This window comes from Xyrauchen texanus, chromosome 25 (assembly GCF_025860055.1).
Source record: "Xyrauchen texanus isolate HMW12.3.18 chromosome 25, RBS_HiC_50CHRs, whole genome shotgun sequence".
NCBI classification, from domain to species: domain Eukaryota; kingdom Metazoa; phylum Chordata; class Actinopteri; order Cypriniformes; family Catostomidae; genus Xyrauchen; species Xyrauchen texanus.
Genome location: NC_068300.1, coordinates 42,300,513 through 42,323,325, shown reverse-complemented (window position 1 = coordinate 42,323,325; position 22,813 = coordinate 42,300,513). Strand labels below are relative to the sequence as shown.

At 42.5% G+C, this 22,813-nt stretch overlaps 1 protein-coding gene across 5 annotated transcripts in view; it reads left to right on the top strand.

The window, feature by feature from the left end:
• The window catches only part of iqsec1a (IQ motif and Sec7 domain ArfGEF 1a), a 193,549-nt gene extending 171,658 nt beyond the window's left edge, over positions 1–21,891 (top strand). For all 5 annotated transcript variants that reach the window (XM_052091690.1, XM_052091693.1, XM_052091694.1 and 2 more), the window contains 7 exons: positions 318–457; positions 3,332–3,361; positions 3,582–3,707; positions 3,844–3,943; positions 4,052–4,213; positions 8,159–8,338; positions 19,016–21,891. In XM_052091690.1, coding sequence (XP_051947650.1) covers positions 318–457; positions 3,332–3,361; positions 3,582–3,707; positions 3,844–3,943; positions 4,052–4,213; positions 8,159–8,338; positions 19,016–19,029 — 752 coding nt within the window. In that variant the 3' untranslated portion in view covers positions 19,030–21,891. The remainder of the gene's footprint in view (positions 1–317; positions 458–3,331; positions 3,362–3,581; positions 3,708–3,843; positions 3,944–4,051; positions 4,214–8,158; positions 8,339–19,015) is intronic.
• Positions 21,892–22,813: the final 922 nt, after the last annotated feature.

Sequence of the window (22,813 nt, the reverse complement as noted above, 5' to 3'; positions counted from 1 at the left end):
CTTTATACCCGCATGTCCGGGGGTGGGACATGCAAATTCTGTCTGCCAATTTCTCATTGGCCTTTTCTCAAGTTTAGAGATGCGCAAGGCTCTCAAGAGAGACCCCTAGTGTCACTTCTTCAACACAATTTCTCGTTCCCTCCATCAGGGAAGTTTTCCTGTATACAGTTTAGTTGAAACAGAAAGCAACAGTACCAACAGGCCAATTTTCAGCCTACATTTTGGATGGATAAAAAATAAACAAACAAACATGTAGTTATCTCCATATTCTCGGTACAATGGAAGTATTCCAGTATGTGTCTGTGTTTGTGTGTTAGGTGTGGATGATGGAGAAGACATCCCTCGTGAGATGTTGGTTGGGATTTATGAGCGGATCCAGAAGAAGGAGCTGAAGACAAATGAAGATCACGTGTCACAGGTGCAGAAGGTGGAGAAACTCATTGTGGGCAAGAAACCAGTAGGTTCAACATTCTCATAATGCTGCTTTTGCAGACTGTGATGGAGTTTGAAGTGGTTCTTAAAGTTTAACCCTCTGGGGTCTGAGGGTGTTTTGGGCCCTGGAGAAGTTTGACATGCCTTGACATTTGTGCTTTTTTCAGTTGCTTAAAAACATATGAATGGCTAAAGTCTGATAACACTGTATTCAGCACAAATTGGGCTACAATAATATGTGAGCAACATGTCTGTACAGGTTTATATTTTTGAGAAAATAACGTTTATGCATGGAAAAAAACTAAAATTTTAAGTCATTGAAATAAGGCCATATAACACATACTAAACATTTGTTCACAAGCCTTTTGAGAACTGGATCTTGTAGCCTAGAGTTTTTGATACAAAATGATGTGAAAACCATCCTGATCACTCATTCATACAAAACAATATAGTAATTAAACTTTTGTAAGACACTTAGTGTTAGAAAGGTCATATGCGAGGAGGCGTGAACTATAATGAATATTGATTGTAATTCACACCTGAGGAGACAAAAGACCCCTCCCCTGGGCCTATCAATGAGGAATGTGACAAAGATAATGACTTTGAGGAGATTTAATGATCAAAATCAAGTTTTAAATTAAAAGAAGTAATTTGACTATGCATTTTCTTTAAAGACTTTACTTAATTTTAGACCTACACTACCGTTTAAAGAAGTCTCTTCTGCTCACCAAGACTGGATTTATTTGATCTAAAATACAGTAAAAACAGTGATATTGTGAACTAGTTTTACAATTTAAAAGAACAGTTTTCTATTTGAATATATTGTCAAATGCAATTTGTGATCAAAGCTGAATTTTCAACATCATTACTACAGTCTTCAGTGTCCCATGATCCTTCAGAAATCATTATAATATGATGATTATATAATATGGGCATATTTAAAGTGCATTTTACTCATTTACAACCGAACAGATATTTGCAAGCACAAGCATTGATGATAATGAGGCAGCATAAACACTAGATAAACTATAATCTAAACATTCATATTATTTTTATATCATATTACATATCATATTTATATCATACAGCATACATTTTAAATACCTGCTTTAGCCGAAACAACATTTAAATGTAACTAAAACTTGCTTATTAGGACATATTTCAAATGTCAATACTCTGAATCCTGGCTAGCAAGTCTGGAAACAGTCCCACTAGTAAAATATGAACATGTTTATATAAAATAGCATGTCAACTAATGAAATTGTATCCTCGGCTGGATCAAGTCACTCTTCAAAATACAAACGTTCATCGCAGTCCCGCTCTTCTTCTGAGGAAAATGTTAACTCTTCCTTACTATCCAGGAGTTTCCTCACCTGTGTATCGTTACAAACGCGCAGTAAAGTGAATTAATTGTGTTTACATCAAACCTCACTGTCGGGGGGCGTTTAACATTTGCATTGATCGTCTCCACACATTACCGTATTAATGACGCACTCTGCTGGTGGGTGTGATCACATTAGAGATAATTAGCTGAGCCAGTAAAAACTGTACATCGCTTTCCGTTACATTGCAGGAGAATATTTGTTTTAAATTTGAATTGTTTTATTTAAAAGTAGACATTTTAAGCTTTCTTTAGACATATGTTTCATGTTTGTGTGATAACTATTCGTGGAGTTTCAGTTCATTTTTGTGATGTGTTTCTGAAATATGCTCGTGAACACAGAGATGTCTGATAGCTCACTCTTTTTATTTTCTTTATTTTACAAAAGCACAAGGTTTTGTTGTTATTGTGAGTGTACTAATGATGTCTTACACTTATCTGTATGCCCCAAAATGACGCAGTATTTTATGTTGTTTCCGCTGTAATGACGAAAATATCCAGCAGGACGCGCCGGAGCGTCCGTCGACCCCAGAGGGTTAACACACTGGGCTCTACTTTCTTGACTGTACAAAGAGCACCCAAAAGCACTAGGACTGCACGCAACTTCTTACCCATTGCATAGCGTCTATTTACACTACCAGCTTCTTATAAATGTGCTGTCTTTGTTTAAATCATTGGTGCTTGAGGGAGTGGATTATATAATAGGACGCAGACATTGAATAACCGAAGAAGAACCTCAGAATTCAATGGCACTTGGTCATGCCTTTTGCACGTTGTGCGGATGATTTCACGAAACCCACTTGCGCCTAGACTTAGCTCACTTTTGTACAAAAATACCAAAACTTCATGGCCTGCCCATTGACTTTCCACTTGTGACTATAACACTTGCGATCTTAAAAGAGGGCCCCATGTTTTGTATTTTCCCTCTTTTCTCCTGACTGATTCCCATTATGAAATGTAACCATGGTTTTAATCATGGTATTTGTAGTAAAACCATAGTAACCCCAAAATGAACTATGGTTACTACCATTGTTCACTCTAAGCTGTGCACACCTCTGATATTGCTCCTGCACAGATGAGTAAAATTTTGTGCAGTTAGAATAAGAGAGTCAGCGTGTTTGACTCTTCCGTCATCAATACAAGATCTCGGGCAAAAATGTATGCAACTGTGGATGGAAATAAATGTTGTGACATTGCATAAGGTTGGTGAAACAATGCCATGATGTATGTGCGCCGTATGGCGGTCCAATTAAATATTACAGTATGCAAAAAATATTTTGGCCAGTGTATGTATATATATATATATATATATATATATATATGAATATAATTACTATAGTAAAACCATGGTTCATTTTCGTAAGAGTCTGCATGTTATCAGTATTCTTTAATACGGCAAATTCAGAAACAACAATTGTAATTCTGATGTTTTTTTAAAGAATTGGATTATATCATATATTTTTTTTAAGGATTTGATTATATCATATATATTAATATATATATCGACTCAATTTACAGATTGGAACACTTCACCATGGCCTTGGATGTGTAAGTTTACTTTATAATGTAATATTTAATTACTGTTACCCCAAAAAGTTAAAATGTCTGAATATTAATGCATTCGATAACAATATATCAAAGCAAGGCATTTTCAAGTAAAACATTATATAGTTTTGGAAATATGTTGTTTGTTCGAGGGCCAAAATTGGAGTTGTTGGAGCTTTTTCAAAAGCTTTATGTGTGTGTCTGTTGTGTGTGTGTTGTACAGGTGTTGTCTCAGCCTCATCGCAGACTGGTGTGTTACTGTAGACTGTTTGAAGTTCCAGATCCAAACAGACTGCAGAAACTTGGCCAGCATCAGCGCGAGATCTTCCTCTTCAACGACCTTCTGGTGGTGAGACATCACAAACACTCAGGACAAGCTAAATTATTTCTCAAAACTTTCATGAATTGTAATGTACTATATAATGTAAAGATGTCAACCAATGTGATTACTGTGTGATGATCTTATCTTGGCTTTTTTGTGACAGGTTACTAAAATCTTCCAGAAGAAGAAGAACTCTGTGACATACAGTTTCAGACAGTCTTTCTCTCTGTATGGGATGCAAGTCATGCTCTTTGAGAATCAGTGTAAGACAAACACACTTCGACATCAATGTCATTCCACATACAGTATTTGTATTTCTCTTCAGGTATTGATTTGTTATATGTTTTAAGTCAAATTGTTCTTTTTCTCAGTCTATCCAAACGGTATCCGGCTCACTTCAGCTATTCCCGGTGCAGACTTCAAAGTCCTGATCAACTTCAATGCTCCCAACCCTCAGGACCGCAAGAAATTCATCAGTGACCTGCGAGAGTCCATTGCTGAGGTTCAAGAGATGGAGAAATACCGTATAGAGTGTAAACAGCCCTTTATTTCTCCTCAAACCAATGTTCGTGATCTGCCAGTGTTAACGCTTACAGATATCACTTTATAGCTTCTTACAGAGTGCTAATACATGCAGAACTACAGTTGTTAGCACTACACAGAGGATAAAGACTTTTTTACATGTCTGTGAGCTTAACATAACCAATGCCCAACAGTGTTGGGGAGTAGTTAACTAAAAGTAGTGACACTACTAAAGGCCTCTGCATTCTTCCTTCGAAACTGAAGAACGAACGGTGTGACGTCATTGAGACACATCACAAAATCTGGCCAAAAAGAAGGTGTTTTTGAGTGTTGCATAAAAGCTTATCTGGGCAAACTTTTAGGAAAACGTTTTTCTGTCTGCTTAACTCCTTACTGCCATTGGTCCACATCATTGGTAGATGTGACCTGAAGCGCCACCTACTTTGAGGCACACAGCTGATTCTGTTTGTGTTGTTCAGTCAGTCAAATTCAGTCAACATGAAAACACCAGCATTATTAGCAAACTAGTGCAAACTTACCGACATCTGTACGATCATTCACTTTGAGACATTTTACAAGAACATGTAATGCAATTTTATTGTTTACAAAAGTCTACAAAAGGAGTCAAATCTACTCAAATACTCTCACTCATGTACCATCCTGTCGCTTTTTTTTTTTTTTTTTTTAAGGAAGGGCCCAAGATGCAGGATGGCAATGAAAAGGGGTTTTATTGAAACAAAAACACAACTAAATACAAACAAAAACTCTCACGGGGAGAAAATAATAACAGCAAGACAAAAAGAGAACTGAAAACAAGTTGACTTGGGAAACTGGAAAAGACAGGAACACCTGACAGGACTGGAAACAAACACAACGATATGGCAGGGAAGACAAGACAGAGGAGAGAGTATATAGAGGAAGGGAAGGTTTCAGGACAGGTGCAGCCAATAATCATGAGCAGGGTAAATCAGCGCTGCCATGGCAACGCTGATTGTGCTGCTGAGCAGCACCTGTGAGAAACACGAGGGAGAGAGGAAAACAACAGCACATGGGACAGCCTGAGAGATGGGTGGAGGAAACTGTCACAATCCTGCCAAAACCAGAATAAAACAAGACTAAAGAGGCGAGATCATGACAGGCTGCTGGACTTGATTTGTCTGCTGGACTAGTCAAGATGACTTGACTTGACCAGGTGGCTTGACATGGCATGATGGCTTGACATGACATGACATGGCAGCTTGACTTGGCGTGATGGCTTGATTAGACTTGGCGGCTTGACTTGGTTTGAGAGTTTGAATAGGTCAGATGACTTGACTTGGCATGGCAGTGAGAACTTGATTGAAGTGATGACTTGACTTGATGGCACGACTTGACTTGATGTGTCAATTTGACTGGTGTGGTGGCTTGATTTGGTGTGATGGTCTGGCTTGGTATAATGGCTTGACAGCTTGACTTGGCTTGACAGTTTGAATAGGTGAGGTGACTTGACTTGACATGGCAGTGAAAACTTGACTTGAAGTGATGACTTGATTTCATCTCTAGCTTGATTAGAAGTGATGTCTTGACTGAAAAGGATGACTTGACTGGACATGATGACTTGACAGGACACAGGGGTTTGAACAGACTTGGTGACGGCCACAGGGAACAGGACAGGTTCGTCAATGTCCTCAGGGAACTGGATATACTCTTCGACAGCCACAGGGAACTGGGCAGGCTTATTGACAGTCTCAGGGAACTGGACAGACTTGTGGACAGCCACAGGGAACTGGACAGGCTTGTCGAGAGTCTCAGGACAGGCAGCTCCAAGATGGGGGCAAGGAAAGAGGGCTCCAGGATGGGAGCAAACGACCTCCACAGCCTTGAGGACTGGCAGCAACAGGAAATGGCCTCCGTGGCCAGAGAAAGAGACAGGGGAATGACCTCCATGGCTGTAGGCACTGGCTGAGACTGGGTAATGGCCTTTGTGGCTGTGAGAACTGGCAGCGGCATGGGAGCGCTTCCATGGCCGCTGGCAATGGCAGGGGAACTGCAGTGAGAATGACCGGTGCCTCCTGGCGAAGAAGCTGCAGTGCACTTGGCCGCCTCCTTGGGGTCAATAGCGGGCTCGGCGGGCCTCTCCAGAGACTCCGACAGAGAGGGATTTGGGGATATGGTGCCCCAGCCCTGCAGCAGACATTCCATCTCTGCCAACCGGCAAAGGTGGTCCACCAAATCCCAAAAGAGCAAATTAAAAATTGATTTCAGCTCCGCCGGACAGAACTGCCCATTAACACTCCTTTTTATACACCCATTTTTGCGGTAGAATCAGTATCATCATAAATTACAATAACTGAGTGTGAAAACCACAATACATAATTTATAAAAACCACTTGACTTGTAGTCTGTACAAATTATGGCCGCATATGGCCATGTATGGTTAGCACATTAGCTTCATGAATTCAGAATGTAAACATGACAAATTACACTTTAACTACTGCATTTATATAACTTGAAATCATCATCGATAGTTAAAACATCTTCTTTTACTGATCTCATGTGAATTCTACTCATAGAATGAGTTATGAAGTCATTGGAAATACATTTCAATGTCACATTAGTTGATGTTTTACATGTAGTCATCAGCATCCTCATATTTAAATGCTCGTCTAAACTTCTTCCTGAGCAGCATTGGCGGTGTCTGAATGTTCCCTAAAATTAGTCGTTGCCCAGCTGTTTCGAACGTACTTTTACCTCTGATGAACACAGAAGATGAACTTCTCCGGAAGTGTGCTGGAGCCTTAACTTAGCTTCATTTTTTTGTAGCGTGACAGTAGTTCAGCTATTTTCACAATAGATTCTCTTTTCTAGTAGCAAGCTAAATTAAACTAGTAGTGCTGTAATGTCACAAAACCGTTATATTTGTCATATTGTATTGTGAATGCAGCAATGAAACCGAGGGAGTAATCAAACACACTCAACGTAACTGACCTAACGCGCTCTCTCATTTAGCACTGGGAAAAATGAATCATTGAAAAAAAACATTTTATTTCAGTCAATTCATGTGAAACAGTTAAAATAAACAAATTTATGTTAAGTTAAAAAACAAAATTAACTTTTTAAAAAAAGTAAAATAACTAACTTATATTTAGATTATATTTGCAACTAATTTAAGTGATTCGGTTATTTCGAACGGTTCAGGTAAATGATTCACTCATTCACTCAGCCTTCAAGGGACATTGCCTTTTTTTATAACTTTTTTTAAGAAACATTTAGTCAATTTCTGCTGTTTATAACTATATTTCAATTCAGCTGTATAAAATAGGGTGCTTTTTTGTTTTTTAAGTATGAATTTATGTTCTATTTTACCCTTAGTTACCCTCATGAAAATTAACATATTTATACTATAGTAATATTGTAGTAACCACGACTGTAGGAACCGTGGTTAATTTCTTTAAGGTATTTTCACCCTAATTAAATATAATGTGCTATCAGAACTTGTTAGTAACTTGTAGTGTAGCTACTTCTTTTTTTACAGTAGCTTTACTGTAGTTTAATTATTTAAGTTACAAGTAGCTTGTAGCTTGGGAAGCTTCCTCAAAACTGCCAATACCTTATATCACCTTTATAATCCAGCCATCTCAGAGGTCATTTACATTTAGAAGTCTTAAAGGTACAGTAACAAAAAAAAGTTTTATTCGAAGGGTCAGAGAGAGGATGGAAAATGGTTCAAAATGATGATATTTTGCATGCAAAAACCCCTCTTTAACAATAGAAGTTCAATTCAGGGAAAGAATATAATATTGCAAAAGTGTAGAAATTCTCTTAATGGAAAAAATGCTTCAGTATGTTTTGTGAAATAATGCACCTCTGTTTTGTGTGACCTGTGAAGCTTATAACAAGCAGCTCTTGTTGGTTGTCCATGCATTATGTTCATGTGGTAGTGTATGTGTGACGTGTGTGTATTTGAATGTTTTTAGCTGAGCTGGAGAAGCAGAAAGGTGTGGTCAGACCCAGTATGTCTCAGAGTATGTCCGGTCTGAAGAAAGAGGCAGGAAGCGGCACCATCAACCGCACCAGTTTGGATGACACCTACGCCATGGGGGAGGGGCTTAAACGGAGTGCGCTTAGCAGCTCCCTTCAGGACCTCTCTGAAGCAGGTCAGTTCAGTGTGAACCTGGGTAAGGTACTGATGTACTGATGTGCCTTTCTGTCCAGCAACATCACAAATAGTTAATTTATGTTCTCTTGTGGTGTAGTTTGATTCACTATGTGGAATGATATTCTTGACGTTCAAGAAGTTAAGCATATTTAGTCTTTCCAAATATATATTCATAACAGTTTGAAAGTTGAAAATAGGATTTGTGTTTGGAGGATACACCAAACATGTGCAGTTATTGCATTCTTCCATGATCTATGCTTACAATGTCTTCTGCAATTCCACACCTGGGAGTGTTGTTATACTAGGACATTAGTTTACTAAACACTATACTAGTTTACTAGAAGTATTACATTTCTTTTGATCCGTGCTATTAAAACTACTGAAGTATAGAGTATATTGGTTTGGTGTTTGTTGAATATAGAACAAAAATATGGTTCACTCTCAGGAAATGGTGCCATGGCTTACTACAAATATAATAAACCAAAGAATCACAGTGTAGCAAATCCCTTAGTTCCAGGGAATGAGGAAGAAGGAGACAGCGTTCTTCATTCCAATTGTACAGTCTTTATTCAACACAAATCCTCACTTTTCAGCTGAACACTTCCAAATCACACATACACAGATTGACTCTCGGCTCTCTCTTTCGTCTGCCACTGTCTCCACCCCTTTTATCTCTGTGTCACAGCACACTGGTAATACAAATAAGTGTTAGCACAGGTGTTAATCCTTAACCACTCAGCTTTCCCAAACCACACTCTCCACAGATCGACACTCGATCACACCCCCACCTCCACATACCCCTGCCGCCCGACTCAGGCCGGGCCACCGTCCAGCCCACTACCGACTCCTCCATTCATTCTGAAAGAGAAAATCAGCCACAGCCATCAGCCTGTGAACTACCTCTAATTTAAAGGGCTGAAGTGCCAGATACCAACGAGTGATCCGCAAGGTGATATCCTTCATGCGGTGTAGCCATTGGAGCAGGGCGTGATCCGAACAGAGGGGGAAGGCCCTCCCAAGCAGGTAGTACCGAAGGGTGTGGACTGCCATTTGATGGCCAGACACTCTTTCTCTTTCGCTGTACTTCGTCTCTCACACCGAGAGCTTCCGACTAATGTACAGCACAGGGCGCTCCTCCCCCTTCACTACCTTGGATAATGCAGCCCTCAATCCCCTGTCCAATGCGTCCGTCTATAACAAATAAGGGAGAGACAAGAGTGCAAAAGTGGTCCACCACAGAGTGTAGCTTTCACTTGTGTAAACACCTGTTGGCACGGCTCCGTCCACTGGATCGGGTCTGGTGTTCTGTTTTTAGTGAGATCAGTCAGCGGGCTAGTGACATTTGAATCTTTAGGTTCAAACCTATGATAATAGCCAGCCAGCCCCAGGTCCCCAACTGTCTCACCTCCATTTTGGTATTGGGTCTCGGACAGGCTGTAATAGCTGCTGTTTTATCAATTTGGGTGCGCACTTGTCCATTACCCAAGTGGAAACCCAGATACCGTAATTCCACCCATACAATTGCACACTTCCTCGGATTTGCTGTTAGTCTCGCCCATCTCGGCGATCTCAGGACAGCCCTCAGATGCTGGATATGCCACTGCCAATCTTTGCTATAAATAATAATATCATCCAGGTAGGCAGTGGCATATGCAGAATTTTGTCCATTTTACCTCCTAGTCGACTCGCCCAGGTGCCCTTGCCCACCTGGCTAACAATTTAGAGCTTGATGTGGGTAATAAGGACCTTAATTCCCTGTGAGAATTCCTGTTGCTGAGTGTCCCTGTTATACAGCCAGAACTACCATTCCAGGGCCTGGAGCAAGTTGTCGTAATGTGTGGAGTTTTGGTCTCAGTTCCAGAACGTATTGAATTTTGTTCTTACTCTCTGAAGGTCCCTCCTCCCAATTTTCCCTCAGACACATTTAGGATGCCCAGAAGCTTGCGGCCATAAAGTAATTAAAAGGGGGAAAACCCTGTGGAGGCTTGTGGGACCTCTCATACTGCAAATAACAGGGGTTCTTGCCACTTATCTCAATTTTGTGTATGAACTTCCAAACCATATTTCAGAATCTCCCGACCAGGCCATCCGTCTGAGGATGAAAAACACTTGTGCGGGTCAATTTAATCCCCAATAGTTTATAAAGTTTGCGGAGTATTCCTTGACATAAACGAGGTGCCCTGATCAGTTCGGATCTCTTTCGGGATCCCAACTCGGGAGATAATTTTATAGAGTGCCTCCACAACACTGCGTGCTGAAATGTTTCAGGGTATTGCTTTGCATAATCAACCAAGACTAATACAAAGCGATACCCCCGTGCCGTCCGTTCTAATGGCCCGACGTGTTCCGTGGCAATTCTTTGGAAGGGGACCTCAATCAACGGAAGAGTCGCAATGGTGCTTTTGGCGTGGCCAGTGGATTCACCAACTGACATTTGCGACATGCTGCACTCCTCTTGCGTACATCCCTGCAAATGCCTGGCCAATAAAAATGTGCCATGAAACATTTTAGTCAGAGGAGCTGCGGTGCTGTGCAAGCGTGCTAAAAGACACAAACGTGGGTAATGAGCTTTCGACCAGCGCTGCTGCCAAGCATCCATCTAGTGCTATTGCTTGATCTAAAATTGAATCAATTCAATTAAAATTATTAACAACAGTAGAAACAACAATTGAGTTAAGTCTACTTGCATCTGGTTAACTTCACCTAAATAGTTAAGTTCATTCTATATCAACACCAAGTCAAGTTAACTTATTTACATAAGTTTGGAAATGCCATTACTCAATTCAATCGAGGGATCGAGTCAAATGAGTCAACTTATTAGGGTTTTCAGTGTACAGTGTTTATTAGTATTTAATTATGTTCACTTTTGCCGTCTTATAATGGTTCTTTCATTGTTTGAAAGAGAAATTTCATGGTTATTATTTTTCATTATTATTTAATAACCCATTAAATACACTTATAATAATGTGATTAATTACAAGACACACTAAATCCAGCAGATTTGACTCTTTAGTTATTCATTCAAATTGTTTGTATATGAATTCTAAAGGTTGAAATAAAGTAGTGCTTTAGGGTCGATTTCAGTAATCAGGTTAGTAATGATAAATAACTATTGCTACTTTGCAATGCTGTAACCACATATATTAGACTGTATCCTTTATAAATGCAATAATAAAGCATTTGTTGTGCTTAATCATTCAGGCACAGATGGCACTGTCTCCTGAGAATGAGTCATATACTGATGTGTGGTGTTTTAAGCTTCTATTTTCAATACATTTTTACATTCTGACCTTTATTTCGAAAATTATCTTTTGTAGATCTCTTGTTTATTTAAAAAAGCATAAATAACATTTACAGTACTTACAATGGAAGCGAATGTGACCAGTCTAGACGTTGTGTTGTCATTATATTGGATATAACTTGACTCTGTTAAGTTTAAATGGTTTTATCACACTAAAGTCACGTATAATGTTTACATCTTGTGGCTATACTTTGAAACTGTGTTTAATTGTCTGGAAATAACCATGTGGAATTTGTGTATTTGAAACCGTGTGTAATGTTTATGGATTGGCCTCATTCACTTCCACTGTAACCTCGATTTTATCTTTATAAATAAACAAGAAACGAGCCAATATTAATTTTGTGGTAATCATCATTTGCCATAAATGCTGAGCTTAGCTTGCATCGAAAAAACATTCCTTTAAAGGTGCACTCAACTGTTGTTTTCAGTTTCAGATGACATTGTAGAAATGTAGAATTCATAGTCAGTCATAGTTACTTTAATCAATGAGTGAAAGTGTCAAATAACAGGACGGTTACTGAGATTATTGAGTAGTATTCAGCTGGTCATGTGATTCTAACATGTGCTGACCCTCTCCATGTAGAATAAAACAGCTTTTATAAGGTTACTGATATGACTTCATTTTAATGTGAGTGCTCATGATTTCCTACATATACTGCAAAATTACAATTCATGTCTTTAGGTGTAAAACATTTTAATGAGGAAAAAAATATTGAGTGCACCTTTAAGGCTATAGTGCGGATCCAAAACTAATAATCAACATTTCCTGCAAGAGACTATATGATGCTGCTTTTTATTTTATAGCCAAGATTAAATTAATTTCCTTCACATGTCCTTGAGATTTCAGTTGGCCATCAGCAGCGAATGAATAATGCAAGGAATTACATTATAGGGTCCAATTCACATGTGTGAGCCGCACAAATGCAGTATAAATCCATATTATCTGCCTCAATGGAAAGACTCACATTTAAGTTTCTCTTAACTATCATGCAACCTAAAATGCTTCATGTGGCAACATCTTAATTAACTGGTTTTATTCAAGTCAAATATATGATTTAACATCACCAAATCAACCTGAACGTTGCACCAACCAAACTAATTGAAGTGTTAACAGTTGAGTGTTGACAGAAATGTTTAAGCTCCATAGTGTATTTGTGAGCTATCATGTGTCTTGTCTTATGTGTGCCATATCACATTTTCTAAAGTGGGTGATAAACGGCAGCAGCCTTGGATTTGCAGTGGATTCGGATGTTGAACACAAAGCTGTATGTAAAATGTGCATTTAGAATTCATTTCAGATGAGTGTTCATTTGAAGGATGTACTGTGTCACTCCACCATCATCTCCACTGAGTCTCGGCCTGCGAAGTGTGTTCACATACTTTAGACAGAGTAAGGGATGTTACTGGTGTGATGTACATTTCTGATGTTTGCTACTGCATGTCTCGGGCAGACAAACGCAGCCACCGCACCAGTGCAGGATCTCTAGACAGCAATGCGGAAGTAAGTAGAACACAGTGGCTGTCGAGTTAATTCTTTAAATTGAAAATGTGCAATGTAAATTTCTTTGCACCTTTTGTGCTTCATAGCTCAGTCAGTTCATTCTTGTTTTCTTTGAACTCGCCTGCCTGCTCGCATGCATGCGCGGACTGCTCGCCTTCTGACCTGGTGCAGCGGTCACACCTGACACATATCTAGACCTGAGCATGATGTTTTCTTACTCTGATGTTGAGCTTCTTGATATTCATACAGGCGTGTTCCTTTAGTTGAAGGTACTTCACTTGGGTCTGGCAGGAGACGTTGATGTTCCTGAGTGAAGCATCTCTGTTTGAAAGCGGCTTCAGTCTCGTGCATTTCATCGTCAGATCATGCTGAATGGACCTTTAGCACTTATTCAAGTCTAGAAGATTGTGGATTTCTGTCCTGCATTGTTCACGTGCCGCATTTCATCATGTCATTGAATAGTTTGAGAGTTGAAATGGATTTTGCACTCTCGTTCAAAATATCCGGCATTGGGAATCAAACAGTGTAATGGTCTGGCAGTGATAAAGAGTCAACACCGTTGAAGATGTGAAATCAGTGATGTATGCCTAAAGTTCTGCTCGATCCCAAGAGCATCCTCTGCATGTTGAAGATCCACTTTCTTCTTTCTAACTACAGTATGTGCATGTGTGAGAAGGTTTTTATTAATGAATGTTCTGCTACTTGTTATATGTTTGTTTCTACACTATAAAGAGAGGCATTTCATCTTCTGTGTTGTTTTCAAATTCTGATTCTGTCAGTTTGTAAAATGATGACATCTCTTTTTAGCCTGTTTAGTGTTAGAAATATCACAATAGAGCGCAACGGTCTGTTCCGGAAGTACAAAATCCCATCCAAAATCTTCACGGAGTACTTTGATCACTGTTAGCGATTCAAGTTCAGTTGTCAGGGCACTGACCAGGAAGACATTTCTAGGACCGTCCCGTTGGCAAAATCATTACAGCGAAACGTTTGTTCAATAAAAATTCCCAAAATGCGTCGTAAAAGCCAGGGAGAATTGTGGCTCACTATGTCCCCTTACCAGAAACGTGTCATGTCTTATGAAGTCTCTCGAGTTGTTAGAAGACAAGCACAAGTGTACAATTACAGTTTTATTACTGTTTGTACTCTCTTTTATCCGTAATGTGCATGACATGTCATTGATTAATGACAGCTGCGTTTTAAGTCCGTGTCGCAGGTCGAGTCATAAATGTCCCAATATTCAGTGTTTGAGCACAATTGCAAGTGCCAAGTCGAGACGAGTCTTGAGTTTTTGCTGGTTAACAGAGGTTAGCTAGGTAACGCTAGCTGACATTAGCTCAGTTAATAGGAGCAAAATTGTCTAATAATAAAATAGAGTAAAGAGGCACAAAATGTCCTTATAATAATAGTGTTAGGAATTCCTTGTCTTGTTTCACTGTTGCCTTTTGTCTGCCATTTTTGTCACCTTTGCTTTCCTTAGTTTTCACTTTTGTCCCTTGTGTAGCTCCTTAGTCTCTGTGTTAGCCTTCGTGTTCACTTGTCTTTGTTTAAGAACTACACTTCTCAGAAACCTCCCGAGCTTTCCAGAGCTCCGCCTCCCGAGCTTTCCAGAGCTCCGCCTTCCGAGTCTCCCGAGCTTTCCAGAGCTCCGCCTCCCGAGCTTTCCAGAGCTCCGCCTCTCGAGCTTTCCAGAGCTCCGCCTCTCGAGCTTTCCAGAGCTCCGCCTTCCGAGCCTCCCGAGCTTTCCAGAGCTCCGCCTTCCGAGCCTCCCGAGCTTTCCAGAGCTCTGCCTTCCGAGCCTCCCGAGCTTTCCAGAGCTCCACCTCCCGAGCTTCCTAGAGCTCCGCCTTACGAGCCTCCAGAGCTTTCCAGAGCTCCGCCTTCCGAACCTCCCGAGCTTTCCAGAGCTCCGCCTCCCGAGCTTTCCAGAGCTCCGCTTTCCGAGCCTCCCGAGCTTTCCAGAGCTCCGCCTCCCGAGCTTTCCAGAGCTCCGCCTTCCGAGCCTCCCGAGCTTTCCAGAGCTCCGCCTCCCGAGCTTCCCAGAGCTCCGCCTTCCGAGCTTCCCAGACCTCCACCTTCTGAGCTTCCCGAGCTTTCCAGAGCTCCGCCTCTCGAGCTTTCCAGAGCTCCGCCTCCCGAGCTTTCCAGAGCTCCGCCTCCCGAGCTTTCCAGAGCTCCGCCTTCCGAGCCTCCCGAGCTTTCCAGAGCTCCGCCTTCCGAGCCTCCCGAGCTTTCCAGAGCTCCGCCTTCCGAGCCTCCCGAGCTTTCCAGAGCTCCGCCTCCCGAGCTTCCTAGAGCTCCGCCTTACGAGCCTCCAGAGCTTTCCAGTGCTCCGCCTTCCGAGCTTTCCAGAGCTCCGCCTCCCGAGCTTTCCAGAGCTCCGCCTTCCGAGCCTCCCGAGCTTTCCAGAGCTCCGCCTCCCGAGCTTTCCAGAGCTCCGCCTCCCGAGCTTTCCAGAGCTCCGCCTTCCGAGCCTCCCGAGCTTTCCAGAGCTCCGTCTCCCGAGCTTTCCAGAGCTCCGCCTCCCGAGCTTTCTAGAGCTCCGCCTTCCGAGCTTTCCAGAGCTCCGCCTCTCGAGCCTCCCAGGGCTCCTCTTGAGCCTTCCAGGGCTCCGCCTCTCAAGTCTCCCAAGCCTCCCAGGGCTCCTCTCGAACCTCCCAGTGCTCCGCCTCTCAAGCCTCTCGAGCCTCCCAGGGCTCCACCCCTCAAGTCTCTTGAGCCTCCCAGGGCTCCACCCCTCAAGTCTCTTGAGCCTCCCAGGGCTCCGCCTCTCAAGCCTCTCGAGCCTTCCAGGGCTCCGCCTCTCAAGTCTCCCGAGCCACCCGGGGCTTCTCCTCCCAGGGCTCCATCTCTCAAGTCTCTCGAGTCTGCCAGGGCTCCTCCTCCCGAGATTCCCAGGGCTCCGCCTCTCGAGCCTCCCTCTGCTCTGCCTCCTGAGCCTCCCACGGCTCTGCCCCCTGAGCCTCCCGAGCTTTCCATGGTTCCTCCTCCCTCGGCTGTGCCTCCTGAGCCTCCCACGGCTCCGCCCCCTGAGGCCTCTGAGCCTCCAGAGCCTCCCTCAGCTCCGCCTCCAGAGCCTCCCACAGCTGAGCTTCCCGAGCCTCCTACTGCTCCGCCTCCCGAGCCTCCTGCGGCTCCGCCCCCTGAGGCCTCTGAGCCTCCAGAGCCTCCCTCAGCTCCGCCTCCAGAGCCTCCCTCGGCTCCGCCTCCAGAGCCTCCCTCGGCTCCGCCTCCTGAGCCTCCTACGGCTCCGCCTCCAGAGCCTCCTATGACTCCGCCCTCAGAGCCTCCCGAGCCTCCTACGGCTCCGCCCTCAGAGCCTCCCGAGCCTCCTATGGCTCCGCCTCCCGAGCCTCCTGCGGCTCCGCCTCCCGAGCCTCCTGCGGCTCCGCCTCCCGAGCCTCCTACGGCTTCACCTCCAGAGCCTCCTACGTTTCCGCCGCCAGAGCCTTCCAGGTCACTGCCTTTGTGGCCTCCTGACCCAGTCCCTGTCCTGTGGCCTCCTCCCAGGCCTCCTGACCCAGTCCCTGTCCTGTGGCCTCCTCCCAGGCCTCCTGACCCTGTTCCCGTCCTGTGGCCTCTTCCAAGGCCCCCTGACCCAGTCCCTGTCCTGTGGCCTCCTCCCAGACCTCCTGACCCAGTCCCTGTTCTGTGGCCTCCTCCCAGGCCTCCTGACCCAGTCCCTGTCCTGTGGCCTCCTCCCAGGCCTCCTGACCCAGTCCCTGTCCTGTGGCCTCCTTCCAGGCCTCCTGACCCAGTCCCTGTCCTGTGGCCTCCTCCCAGGCCTCCTGACCCTGTTCCTGTCCTGTGGCCTCTTCCCAGGCCCCCTGACCCAGTCCCTGTCCTGTGGCCTCCTTCCAGGCCTCCTGACCCTGTTCCCGTCCTGTGGCCTCCTCCCAGGCCCCCTGACCCAGTCCCTGTCCTGTGGCCTCCTCCCAGGCCTCCTGACCCAGTCCCTGTCCAGTGGCCTCCTCCCAGGTTCCCCAAACCTGTCCTTGCCCGGTGGCCAGCTCCCAGACCACCTGAACCTGTCCTTGCCCTTTGTGCCCCCTTGAACTTCCTGCCTGCCATCTGTGCCCCCTTGGACTTCCTGCCTGCCCTTTGTGCCCCCTTGGACTTCCTGCCTGCCCTTTTTGCCCCCTTGGACTTCCTGCCTGCCCTTTGTGCCCCCTTGGACTTCCTGTCTACCCTTCGTTGCCCCCTGGACTGCCTGTCTGCCCGTTGTTGCCCCCTTGGTCTGTCTGCCCACCTCAAGCTCCCCCCCCAGTCATGGACATTTTTTGTTTTGTTTTATGTCACTGTGATCGTCTGGAATCCGATCCTTGAGGGGGGGGGGGGGCTATGTTAGGAATTCCTTGTCTTGTTTCACTGTTGCCCTTTGTCACCTTTGCTTTCCTTAGTTTTCACTTTTGTCCCTTGTGTAGCTCCTTAGTCTATGTGTTAGCCTTCGTGTTCACTTGTCTTTGTTTAAGAACTACACTTCCCAGAATCCTCCTGCCATCTTCACTGCCATTTTGTGTCATTGTTCACACCTGTTTATCATTTGTATTATCACTCCCTGTGTATTTAAGCCCTGCTTTTTGTTCACTCCTTGTCATTCGTTGAATGTCGTTAGCCTGGTGTGTGTTCCCTGCCCGTGTTTTCTAGTTTTATGTTTATTTCCCCATTGAGGGTTTTCCTTTGTGTTTTGCCTGTTTGTTTATGAAATAAAGTTGAACTGCAACTGGATCCGCATCTCCTCGTCTGCCTTCGCTGCTCGTTCATAACAAATAGCCTAATTCACAATGCTTGCGGGAAGAGCAGTTCAGTCCTCAGAGGGGATGAATAAATGACTTGTTTTTCCCAAACACTGTTGCTTCACTTCAGCTGTTATAATATAGTGATTCATCTTCATTCAGTTGGTTTGTTTGGTTCAAAGCTTAAAACTTTCATTGAAATTGAATGGGGATATTGCTTCCTGGGCTGCTGAAAAAGTGAGCTCTCACTGTGGCACTCTATTGATCTCTTTTAATGGAAGTCAAGCGTTTACAACAGTAACACAATATTGCGTCTAATATTTGAGACCATTCATGGTGCCCACTTCACCGATTAGTAAAACAACCAGTACACGTTACTTATCATTTTTACATTTACATGTTACTTCTTACCCTCAACATGGGCCACTTCAGGAGAACCAGAAAGTCATGGATTAAAATGATTCAAATAGAAGATAACTATTCATTATAAATGAAAGGAATAGTTCTCTGCCACTATGGAGCTCCAGAACTGTTCTTTCATGTTCTTTCTTCTATGGAACACAAAGTATATATTTTCTAATATGGCTTTACAGCCTTTCAAGCTACAACAAACAACACACACACTCCATAAAACCACAGTGAAAGTTGCTGATATGATTTGAGCACTATATTCCAATCTTCTGAAGACACTTGATCACTTGATTGAAATATAAGTGTTATTAACTCTCAAATAAAATTATAAATGAGCTGATTACACCCCCAAAACATTATATGGTGACTACAGCATATGTTGAACATTAATAGCATCAAACCATGTCCATTACTAAACCTCATGAGGACAAACCTGCATTGTCAATCCTATCAATTACCTTACTGTACATTTATGCTGTTTATGTCCTTTTTGGAGCTTGATAGCCTCAAGTCACTATTCACTTTCATTATATGGCAAAAAGCTTTGAAAATACTTTTTTCATTTTGTGTTCCACAGAATAAAGTTATGCAGGTTTGGAGAGACATTAGAGTAGCCTAAATAATGATAAAGATGAATTTTCATCTTTGGGTATACTATCCCTTTAAGAGTCAGTCCATGTTTGTTGATGTTTGGTGGTCTCTCTCTCTCTCTTTCTCTTCTCACAGGGCTCCATCACTAGCAGTCCTCCTCTGTGCCAGAGACCCCCGTCCACTCGGGATCACCCTCCTCCTGACAGACACGGCGCTCCAAACGCCTCATCTCTCCTTGGGTCACTATTCGGCTGCAGGCGGGACAGGCACCCTCCTCTTCCACCCCCCAACCCTAATCAACCCACTCTCATCCACCATACCCTACACCCATTTAACCTGCACCACACCACCCAGCCTCACGGCCACCGCTCACAGCGATGTCACCCTCCACCCTACCAGCACCAGTCGCGGGCACTCGGACCACAGGGGCCATCTCTCTTCAGACGTTCACACACACACAAGCACATGAGCAACACACACAAACACCGCGCCATCAGCACACTGGTGTGAACGGACACATAATGGGCAAACTCATCAACACCTAGCGCGGCGAGTTGAGCGACATATCCGTACAAACTATATCTGTCTGGTCATTTAGGACACGTTTAATATTTTGTTGATGGGTGAATCTCTCAAAATCAAATCCAGCTTATAATTAACCCCAATATCAAAAGAAAATGAAACAAGTGATAATTATCATAAAGAAAATCTAGCCTGTTTATATTGAGATTTTTGCTCTTTGACATTATTTTTATGACATTAACATTACACGACAAATGTGTTCAGTTATTTTACTGTATTACAATGATTTAAATAAGCATAAATAAAAGGCAGCACAATAAATACGGCCATACTACAATAATAAATCAATCTGTAAAATGTAAATAATATATCCATGTAACGATTCTCTCAAAACCTGTCAAGATTTTTAAAAGGATTATTTATATTGACAGGTTTCGTCAGTATCACCCCCCAAAAATCTCAATGTCTCAATTCAAAATTTGTTTCATATTTTTCATAAATATGACAACTATAATTTGTTCTTTTTTATTTTTTTATTTTGATCATGTTATTGACATGTTTTTTAAGATTCGCCCATACAGAGGTTATATTTATGAATATATATATATATATATATATAGTATGTTTGCTTGTGTTAGAACATTGTATTTTTGAGACTTCCGTTCACACTAGCAGAGAACAGACATTCTAATGCTTTATTTATATTGGATGACAGATATATACAGTATGTTGTCTTAGCAACCATACATTAATGTGCCAATGATCATTTTATATGAACTCATTAGTGTGTAGTACAGTAGTAACCCAATGTTATAGAATACTGTACAAATGTATTCATATATTTTTAAGAACAAATCGAGTCAAGGTCACCTGTCGAGAAGAGAGTTACTAGAAAAGCACGATGTGATCTGATATGAGGGCATTTCAGAGCACAAACACAGTAAAGACAAACGTCACAAGAAATAGATCTAGAAACCAGGAAGGTCTTGTGTGGGGGATGAAAGATGATGTTAAATATACTTGCATGCCTTTTTCTTGAGGTTTTCAATGATGCATTTTTTATACTCTTTAGTCTTTTCCTTTGGAGTTATGCACAAGATTCTGGGAGCAAGTGACTGAATTATTTTTCTATGTATTAAAGATTGTTAAGTGCAATATGTTTGTCATGATGGTCAGTGCATCGGTTTATTATTCTTTCATCATAGTGGTGTTTGGACATTGAAGTGATCGGCTAGGCTTTAACTGTGATCTGCTATTGATGTTATTGGTGTTTATTTATTATTGGAAATAAACCAGTGTTACCATAGCAATAACGTGCAATCATGTAAAGAGTACTTTTTTAAAAACACTTTTTGTCTTTCAATCACCAGGAGACCGTTTATCGTCTTTTCTGATTTTCAGGTGAATTTTATGCAAGTATGTGTATGTTTAGAGGAATGTATATCTATTATTAGACTTTGGTTGGTGAAATGTAGCAGATGAAAATGGTCTTTGTAAAGAGGTGTATAAGCTGAAAAACAATAGCATTCAATCAAGATCTTTTCTTTGACATTTCTTTGTTCAGAGTGCACATGCACCTCAAACCAAGGCATTCGGTCAATATTCATTCTTATGTACTACATTCAACTAAAATGGACCCTGTTTACTTTCTTCATATTCCCATTCATCAAACCCTCTTATCTTTAACCCCTCTCCCATACAGAGACCACTTTTCACCATCCAATCAATCGCTCATGGATAAAAACCCCTTTCTCCTTTCATTTATTCATATAACAATCAGTCATATGGGTTTGAATGTTATTTCATGCTAAGGGGAAACATGTCAACTGTTTTTCTTTTGCATAAAATGTTAACAGCATAAGCAGATGTATTGCTTTGACACTGATCATACCCCAACAATGCACTGAAGATTGAAATGCATCATCGTTCATGTTTCTCACTGTGATCTGAGAAGTCTTTCTTTGTCTTGAAATCTCTTTGCGTGTTTCATCTTAGCTGTGTTACATGTGGTCGAGCTGTTGTTGTGCTTCTGTATTGTGTTGTGTGTTTCTACAGTGCTGCATGCACAATATTCCTCTCATGCATTTCAAAGATGAAATAAAAGTTCAATCATCATCGAGTTAAGCGAAGAGATCTGACCAGAAATCAATCTATTAGTGGAGCACGTGTGGAGATCGTTGTGTATATAGTGTGTACAGTTAACCGACTGCATTCTGTGTTTAACTGAGAGTTGTGTGCATCTGTTTTACTGTGTGTCACTGAAACGGACTGTCCAAATGTTTTGTCTGTGTGTTTGTCTCCTCACAGGCTGCTATATCATTGTCAATCAAATGCTCCGAGAAATGAAAGGATTTTAGAGGGAATTCTTTTATTTTGACATTGTAGACAAGAGAATGCTTTAATTGGTGGTTTTGTTTGTAATGGTCATCTCAGAGTCAATGTACAGTCAATGTATAACCTTCAGAACACAAAATAAAATTAATATATGAAACATACAGCTGACTGATTCATTCTTGACATTAGAATATTGAAAATGACATCATGATCACTAAATATAAACTGTCTGATCATCTGAACATTTTAGGATTTTAATAATGAAAAACAAACAAGAGCAACAACCATCTGAATTCATATTTCAGTCATACACACAGTACATCGCACCCTGTTGCGTATGGGTGCCCATGATGACCCCTGTCCAGTGTCGTCTAGGGCACCACCTGCTACGGGTCCAAAGAGGAGGCCACTGTCATGCTCCCCAAACACCCCCTCACCCCCCCAGAACAGGGGCGCCAATATGGATCTCGCATATGGCGCCAGAATGGTCTGAAACGGCCCTTCCCCTATCCATTGTTGAAAGTGCCTACAATGGAGCCGGACCTTGGAGCAGTAGAAGGCTGCCGTGTCTGATGATTCCCGTTTTCTTTTACATCATGTGGACTATCATGTAAGTGTGTGCTGTTTACCTGAGGAAGTGATGGCACCAGGATGCACTGTGGGAAGAGGACAAGCCGGTGGAGGGAGTGTGATGCTCTGGGCAATGTTTTGCTGGGAAACCCTGAGTCCGGCAATTCACGCGGAGGTCAATTTGACACATGCCACCTACCTAAACATCATTGCAGGCCAGGTACACCCCTTCATGGCAATGATATTCCCTGATGCCAGTGGTCTCTTTCAGCATTATAATGGGCCATGCCACACTGCACACATTGTTCGTTAATAGTGTAAAGAACATGATGAAGAGTTCAATGTGTTGCCCTGGCCTCCAAATTCCCCAGATCTCAATCCGTTTGAGCATCTGTCGGATGTGTTGGACCATCAAGTCCGATCCACCTCGCAACTTACAGGACTTGATAGATCTGCTGATAATGTCTTGGTGCCAAATACCACAGGACAGCTTCAGGGGTCTTGTAG